This window comes from Lactuca saligna, chromosome 9 (assembly GCF_052625555.1).
Source record: "Lactuca saligna cultivar CGN05327 chromosome 9, ASM5262555v1, whole genome shotgun sequence".
NCBI lineage: Eukaryota > Viridiplantae > Streptophyta > Magnoliopsida > Asterales > Asteraceae > Lactuca > Lactuca saligna.
Window position 1 is genome coordinate 7,613,820 of NC_136425.1, and position 8,765 is coordinate 7,622,584.

At 35.9% G+C, this 8,765-nt stretch overlaps 1 protein-coding gene and 1 pseudogene across 1 annotated transcript; one reads left to right on the forward strand and one right to left on the reverse strand.

Moving 5' to 3' along the window:
• Positions 1–1,175: 1,175 nt before the first annotated feature.
• Positions 1,176–2,653, reverse strand: LOC145016882 (RING-H2 finger protein ATL16 pseudogene; annotated as a pseudogene).
• A 648-nt stretch (positions 2,654–3,301) lies between these two features.
• Positions 3,302–4,861, forward strand: LOC145014109 (protein DOWNY MILDEW RESISTANCE 6-like). Its single transcript, XM_078972478.1, has 4 exons — positions 3,302–3,619; positions 3,688–3,938; positions 4,013–4,331; positions 4,418–4,861. Exons 1-4 carry the CDS (start codon positions 3,419–3,421, stop codon positions 4,661–4,663), a joined length of 1,017 nt encoding a protein of 338 aa, XP_078828604.1. The 5' UTR covers positions 3,302–3,418; the 3' UTR covers positions 4,664–4,861.
• The last annotated feature ends 3,904 nt before the right edge of the window (positions 4,862–8,765 follow it).

An 8,765-nucleotide genomic window follows, 5' to 3' on the forward strand; every position in this document is an offset into this window, starting at 1 on the left:
GATTGTAACACTTATGCAGAAAGCGTGTGTATTCGGTAACATCTTTCTAGTTTGTCTGTGGACATAACTTGATTGTTCTATTCAAATAAACCATGTTAAATAATTGTGTTCTTATTGTTCTTCGCATCTTTATTATCATATTTGTACTTGTTTATTGAAGTCCCTAATTAATCCTAGCACAGACGACTCCTGTATGCCAGTGTTAGTGATTGATAATTTCAAAATAAATGATTATTGTCACCGGAATCATTCCGGTGATTGGTCAGGGAAACAATTTGGATCTATCACCCTATTGAATTGGAGTAATGCTAAATCTCATATTAATATTTTTTTATGCACATGTTACGTGTTAATAATAGTTTACGTACTGACTATTGAATGTGTATTAGAATACGATTAGTGATTACCCTTTTTTTAGAATATAATTTAGTATTTTTAATAGAGTAGGATTATATTTTGGAAAAGATATATAGAAATGTTCTATTTGGATGAATGTCTATATTCTCCGTCTTTATAAGCAAAAGAAACTTGAAAGACCAGCAACCAAACCAATCATTATCAATCATCCTTGGAGATTACTCAAAGTAGGACTATAATGGTCAATTCCACAAGCAATAATAACTTGTACATCATATAATGTAAGTGGTACCTCCCATCTTCAATTCTAAACGGGTCCCTCCTTTGTTGAACCATGCTTATCAGCTTTTATGTTCGACTAATTAACTTCTCCAAACCACATTTAATACACCAAGTTATTTTTAATGGAAAAAAACTAAACAATACCATCTTCCTTGCATTTATTTCAAAAGATTTGTTTTCAAACCATTATGTTTACTAATTAATAAATTATATTACTTTCAACTATGCTTGGAATTAGTATCAATTGTGTGATTAAACAAACATGACCGGATTTACAAATAATGTTACATAAAATTCTTCTTATTTAAATAATTCATAAGTACGTTAGCAGTTAGCACTTTGCCATTTGAAATTTCCATTTAAATTATTTAACAAGCCGACTTTTCATTAAACAATAGTTCCAAACAACGATATAAAATATCTATGAGGACCACCATTCATGTTAGCCATGTTGAACCTAATACAAATAAAACATCAAATTTCAATTATTGTTTAATCGAGATAAAAATTCCATTTAAATTATTTAAATAAAATGTAATGATTTTCATTCATGAAAACATCTGCAAGCCAAAGTGGTATCAGAAATCATTCTTACATCCCATGCTACCAAACCCTAAAACCCTATCTTCTTTGTGTGTAATCTTTATGTCATTGCTTTAGACAACTACGTTAATCTTTGTAATCACTTACATAAATCCTTTAAGAACTCTTAACCCAAATGAAAAAAAAAAAAATCAAGAAAAACAAATTTAAAATCCAATCAAAATAGAAGGAAAAAAAAAAAAAAAGAACACGATTCATCTCATCTATACGCAACACACTAGAGCTAGATAGGAAGAACAGCATTTCTTGATCCTCTACCATTTCCAAACGAGAAGAAAGGTCTTCTTGTTCTTCCACTCGTACTTCCCTCTTCATTGTTTCTGATTTGTTGTAGGCTTCCATTGTTTTGTATGATTTCCTGAACCGATAAATATATATGGCGATCAATTGCTGAATCCATCGAGAACGATCTCCGAATCGGTTCGATAGAAAACTGCTCATCTTTTCCCCTAATATCAATGTTCTCATCTCCCATAATCGAAACATGATGACATTTTCTTGTTTTCGCTCTCTTCCCTCCAATCTTTCTTGGAGAATGAGGTCTAGATTGTTGTGATCTTGACCCATGGCCCTCGTCACCCAACTCAATCACCAAGAAATCTTGATTCCTGGCAATGGGGCTCATTTGAGGATCTTGAGGTGAAGAACTTGGTGCAATTATCTTGCCTTTTGGATACCTTGTGTTACCTGAAATGCTCAATCTGCAAAGAGGGCAATTCGCATTGTTCTGAAGCCAAATGTCAATGCAGTCTAAATGAAACGCGTGGTTGCAGCTTGGAAGAACTCTTAACGTATCCATTTCTTGAAAATCATTCAAACAAACAACACATTCGTATAAACTCCTCTTCTCGCCTTCACTTTCTGTGTATTGAAAAATGGGGATCTCGCGGATTAGTACTTCATCGAGTCCCCGAACCTGCCATGGAGGAGTCGAGTATGGAGATGATAACGGGTCGGGTGTGGATCGTTCTCGGGACATGGAAAAGCGTCTTAATGGGTTCACTTGTTGCCAGTTGAAGCAGCCTCTGGTGACGAAAAAGTAGTAGGAAACGAGCAAGAAAGCAGTTGCTACGATGCAGAGTGCTGCAATGGCTAAGACTGGGAAACCAGAGGTTGATGGATCAGATTGGTAGGTAGACTTTTGTTGAACCTTGATTGACTGTTGATAATCCATTTGGATTAAAACTGGAATTTGAGTTTTTGAGGAATGGGGGTTTGCAAGATCTTTCAAGGAACAGTTGCCCCAATTTGAAGGTGCTCTGTGGGTGGGGGGATGAAATCAAAGATGGGTCAGCTGTATGAACTCAAAAAAGTCAACATCATTAAGAAAAGGAGTTGAAGTACATAAAGCAATAAATGAGTGGGGATGTTATCAAGAGACACATGGTTGCTTCAATATGGAGATCGTAAAACATGGAGAGGGTTGACTCAATGACAATGTGCTACATGGAGTTGACTATTGAGAGAGAGAGAGAGTACATCTTATTTATTTTTAAATTTAAATCAATTAAGAAACATAAAATAAACTTAAAAATAATATACAAATTACTTTATATGATTTTGGACCAACTATGTAAAGAACTAAAAATATAAAAGTCATCAAAGTTAATAACTAAATCTATTATTTGTTATAGAACACGGAGTAAGTTACTAAATATAGTAATATAAACAATTGTTTATTCGTTGACCAAACAAAATGTTCTAAACCAAATACACAACATTATTGTTTGGGTTTGGCTATTTATTTGGGCTTTGGAACTTGGGATGAGGTTGCCCCAAATTCAAATTTGATATTGGATTAGTAAGTATCATCAAATAACCAATCCACCATACTAAAAAGGGAAAAGTTCTTATTGGTGAATGGTGACTGGTGTATGTAATTGTAAAGCAGCGGAGCATCTTTCCAAATTGGGAATAGAAGTCAAAATAATATCCGACGACAAATTCCATCTTCGTCGGTTCTTTGTCATGATTCCATCACAGAAATTGCTGAACTATAGCTCGACGCTTCCGATTTGATGGCCAATGACACTATTTAAATCCCCACCAACTGCAATTACAAAATTAAAGATTTCAGTCCAATGTTCATCACAAAAAAGTCAACTGTCCAGGCCTTTAATTAAAATGGCTATATTACAGCCATAATTTACCATCTTAATCTTGCGGATCAACGACCATGGAGACTCTAGTTTCAACCTGGTCCAGAACTGCTCAAATCTTACCGGAAAACTATGTCTTCCCCATCGATGAAAGGCCTGGTTCTGTCGAGGTTCCTATATGCCAAAACATCCCGTTGATTGATCTGGCTGAAGGTCAAAGTCAAAGTCAAACAATTGACACAATACTTGCTGCTTGTGAAGAATTCGGCTTTTTCCAGGTTAGATCGTCAATTGTTTATATATTTGAGAGCTTTTGAAGTTGAATTATGCAATCCGATATAACCAGGTGATCAATCATGGAGTTTCTGAAGATCTAATTGATGATACAATGAAGGTGGTCAAAGATTTCTATGATATGCCGGATGAAGAGAAGGCGAAAGTATATTCGATTGATCCTAGTAAAAGTTGCCAACTTTACACTAGCAGTTATACCTATGCTGATGAAAAAGTTCATTTTTGGAGAGACAATTTGCGACACCCTTGTCACCCTTTAGATGAATGCATTCACTTATGGCCCGAAAAACCTACCAACTATCGGTAAAAAAAACCCTAATCGCTATCTTCAAGTTTATTGTTTCTTGAAGATTAATGTTTCTTATTGCTTTTTGTAGCAATGTTGTTGGGAAATATTCATTGGAAGTGAGGAAGTTGTCGTTAATAATGTTGGAGCTAATTCGTGAAGGACTAGGACTCAAACCAGGATATTTTGGAGAAGAGCTAACTGGGTCTCAATCGTTGTCGGTCAACCACTACCCTCGGTGCCCAAATCCTAGTTTGACATTGGGATTACCGAAACACGCTGATCCCAATGTCATAACAGTGCTTTTACAAGGAAGCGTTTCTGGGCTTCAGGTTTTCAAGAACGGTCGGTGGTTGGGTGTTGAGCCACTGCCTCATGCTTTTGTGGTTAATATCGGTCACCAATTACAGGTGACCATTAATACAACTATCTTTGTTTTTAAAATTGTTCACCTTTTTGACTAGGCTAGTAACAAATTGTTAAAATTGTGTTGTAGATAATTAGTAACGGGAAGTTGAGAAGTGCAGAACATAGAGCAGTGACAAACTCAAGGGAAGCTCGAACCACAATCGTGAGCTTCATCAATCCTTCTCCCGACACCATTGTTGAACCAGCAAAATCAATGATTAGTGATGGTGTTCCTCTTTATCGAAGCTTCAAATTTAAAGACTTCCTTAAATTCTATGAAGCGAAGAAAGGAGACACCGAAGCATTGATGGAGGCTTATAAGATCAAACCTTAATCGTACTTGTATATCTATGGCTCTATGTTACATATAATGTATCAAGGAGAATTGATAATCATGCTCATTTACAGTTGTAATATATTTTGACAACATCCATTCTATGTATAGCTCCTTTAATTATGCTTTGCCAATTGTACCAAGTCCTATATATATGTACCTTTGTATTTATGAATAATACATCACTCCTTTAGCCTATTTATGGTATCAAAATTGTTTCTGATCTAGCGAGTCTCGATCCTTCTTCCCTTCTCGTAAGTCGTAACCCTATCTCAACTGTTATCATGGAACCCTCTAAAACTATTGTCCAACTCATAGCCACAAGCCTCTTTTCGATCAAACTCACAGCCACAAACTTCCGAATGTTGCACAAATAAGTTCAATCATCCCTCACCGGGCTTGCCCTAAATGGCTTCATCAATGGTCTTAGCACACCACCATAAAAAATCATCACTGACAAAGATATTACCAAGCCGAGCCCTGAATACATAATTTGGTATCGTCAAGACCAGATTATATTTAGGATAATATTCGAAAGCTGTTCTGACACCATTAAGCCAATTCTCACTTCAGCCTTAACTGAAAATGAAGCATGGGATCGATTAAGCACAAATTATGCAAGTCAATATCGTTCCAGAATTATATCCCTCAAGTCCAAGATCGCAAAGAACCCCAAAGGAAATCTTCCTATTGCATATTTTCTCAATGACATTAGAATGATTGTTGGTGAACTTACAATTACTCGAAGCCCCATCGATGAGGAGGGTCTCATGGTTCACATACTAAGCCAAATTAGAGATGAATATGGAACAATCACAGCTGCCATCAAAATCAAGGAATAATCGATCTCATTCTCCGAACTTTTTGATAGGTTTTAAGCATAACAACATCCTATGTGTTCATGCACCCCTAATTTCTTTGGATATAAGTTTTTTACAAATTGAACATGCAAAAGAAATTCCAAAGTAATAACCCTATATCTAGCATATATAATTCGAAATTCACATAAGAAAAGGGTTATGAAGATTACCTTGCTTGCTATATAGTAATAAAAAGAATTCCAAGCTTGAACTTAACCTTTGAAAGCTTAGTTCCCCAAATGTTGCACCTTTAATGGCTCACAAACACTTGTAGCAAGAGGAAGAGAAGGAGAGAAGAGAAAACTCTTAGAATTTTGGCTAGGGTTTCTTCTATGAAGCAGTTGTCAAAAACCATATGCATAAGGGTCTTTCAATAACTGAGGTTGTTAGGGTTTTTCAGATGGAAACCCTAATCTCTTGCTTAGGCCCTAAACAGTCCATGGACCTCCACTTTTAGAAGCCTTGGAAGAATTCTATAGGGCCTCCCTAGAGATTTCATCCAACCCATCAAAGAGGAGTCCAGTAGCCCAGTTGTGCAACAATCAATGATTTGCAAAACACCCCCATTCTTTTAATTAGTTTCTTTAATCCCAAAATTAATTCCAAATTAATTTTTTATTAAATACTAATTAAATAATATGATTTCTAATTAATATATTATTTCCATAATATATTAATAAATTATTTATTAACTTCTCTCTCCATAAATTATCATGCAAGTTGCTAAAGTAAAGACAACTCAAAAGGACCATGCTACTATCAAATCAAGTTCATACCAATATGGGATTAGACACCTAATCCAACAGTCTCCCACTTGGATAAGTCTAATAAATATAATTGCAAGTATGACTTCAGAATTTGATCAACAATCGTAGCTCTCAAAAGCCGATGTCGAACTCTAACATAATCAGTTGTGTGTCCTTAAGATAAGAGACCATATAATCTGTAACGCCCGCAGATCCGGGATAGTCAATTTAGAGACAATAAGCATCAAAAACTACTTTTTAATAGAAAATTATTTAGAATAAATAATCTTACCCAAGTTATATTATATGTCACAAGGGTTCCGTACATATGAAGAATGTCGAAATCCGAGTTATAACCAAGAAGTTATGACTTGTCGAAGTTTTACGGCAAAACCAACACTGCACCGGGAATCGTAAAAAATGATTTTTTTGATAAAATACTTTTTATCCTTAGAGATCTAAATGAAAGTCATAGTATACGTTAAACCGAGAGCGTGCATAAAAAGAACGCCAAAATCTGACTTCGTATGAGGAAGTTATTATTTTTCTAAGATTTGGCATAACATTGCACAACCCGGAATTTGAATTTTAGATCAAGCAGTTTTTGGCCAACGTGACCTAAATGAGAATTCAAGATCTCATTAATAGGAGCTCAACGAAAAAAAAGATAAACGAAAACGGAGTCCGTATGTAGAAGTTATGAATTCTACACGGTCATTTAACAGTGTAATCTTTTCACACTGTTAAATCTAGAATCGGATGAGAATCAGCCAACGGAGTCAAAAGAAGAGTTGTAGATCTTGACAATACCTACGAGTGGATATAAAGAACATTGAAAATGGAGCTCGTATGCGAAAGTTACGATGTTTAGAAGTCGGGAGTGTGCTACTGCAAAGGGGGTGACGTGGCGCAATCTGAGCCATTGCTTTCTCCCTAAGGCTAGCCACCTGATGGTGACATGTGGCATGGACTCGATGAGTAGGTCCTCCTACTCGACGATTTGGGCTGTTTCCCAGCCTATAAATAGAAGTGTCGGGTGAAGCTCATTTCTCACACCTCCCACTTCTACTTTATCTCTCTAAACTCTCTCTCTCTCAACCCCCCCCCCCCCCAAAGCCTAGGGTAACTCCCTAGGATGAGGCGGAAGCCCTGAAGCGCCCGATGGCTCCAACTTTCGGCTCATAAATGTTGCTTCAGCGAAGCCCGATTTTGAGAAAAACTCGTTGTAAGTGAGTTATGCTTACCATACTTTAAGTATAACTTATGTTTAAGTTCATTATCTTTAGTATGAGGTTATAAACAAGATTTATCAATGAATCCAAGTCGTTATACTGATTGATCTATTTACGGGGATGATGTCTAGTTTGTGATTTAGTGAGGTGTTTAAAGTGGGATTTCCAAATAGTATACTTCGTATACCAAACGGACCCTACCTCCGATATGATCCTACCTGGTTGTTCCTTACTTGATAGATCGTGAAAGTAGACTTTGGGTTAATGATTAATCTAAACTAATAGTTAATCGCAATAAAGATTAGACTAAAACTTAGCGATAATAATGCTATGTTTTGTCGAAGGAAAATAGAATCGTTAGAAGCGAAGTTCTGTCCGAGTTTGGAATCATCACTTTAACAAGTGAGTGCATAGTTACTTTCATCTTACACATAGACACTGTTGTAAAAATCCCGACTAGGTCCCGATTAATCTCCGATTAATCCCTAGGCGCTACTCGACCGACTAGAGGGCGCCTAGCATTTAATCCTTGCATACATAATGAGTGAAACATTATAAAACGATGAAATTTTAACATTTTGAAGAAATTTTATCTCAATGGAAACTATTTGAGGCATGATTAGTGTTGTATTAATCATATTAACTTATTTTGTTATCATATTAGTGATATTTACGAACTTTGATATGATATTAGTCATATTCTTTTTTCTAAAATTCAACAAATTAGCAATTAATGGTACCCGATTAATCCTCCGATTAATCTCCGCCTAACCGATTAATCCCTTGACCTCAGTCCACCGACTAGCTAACGTCGAGCGATTTTTGCAACCTTGCACATAGATATGAAGTATTTTATATAAATTATGTGTTATTTGTGCATATTATCTGTATACTTGCTATTTGTGTTGGATGAACGATTTTATACATGTTTTAAATGATTTAAACTATATATGTATTTTATATCTACAAAATATGTTGGGTAAAACATTGGTAGATAAATGATGAGGGATGAAAGCTGATATTGAGGAACATTGGCAGTATGGACATAGTGCCCTATAGGTGAACATTTGCAGCAATGGACTTAGAACCCTATTGATGAGCATTGGCAGCTACGCCACAACCTGTAGATGTTTTTGATCTACGATGTACTCTAAACATCCTAGCAGCTGCGCTCTAACAATTGTATTGGCAGATGTGCCTAATAGAGAACATAACAAACTTGGCAGTTGCCCTTAAAAAATAATATCGGCAGCTGCGCCTCATG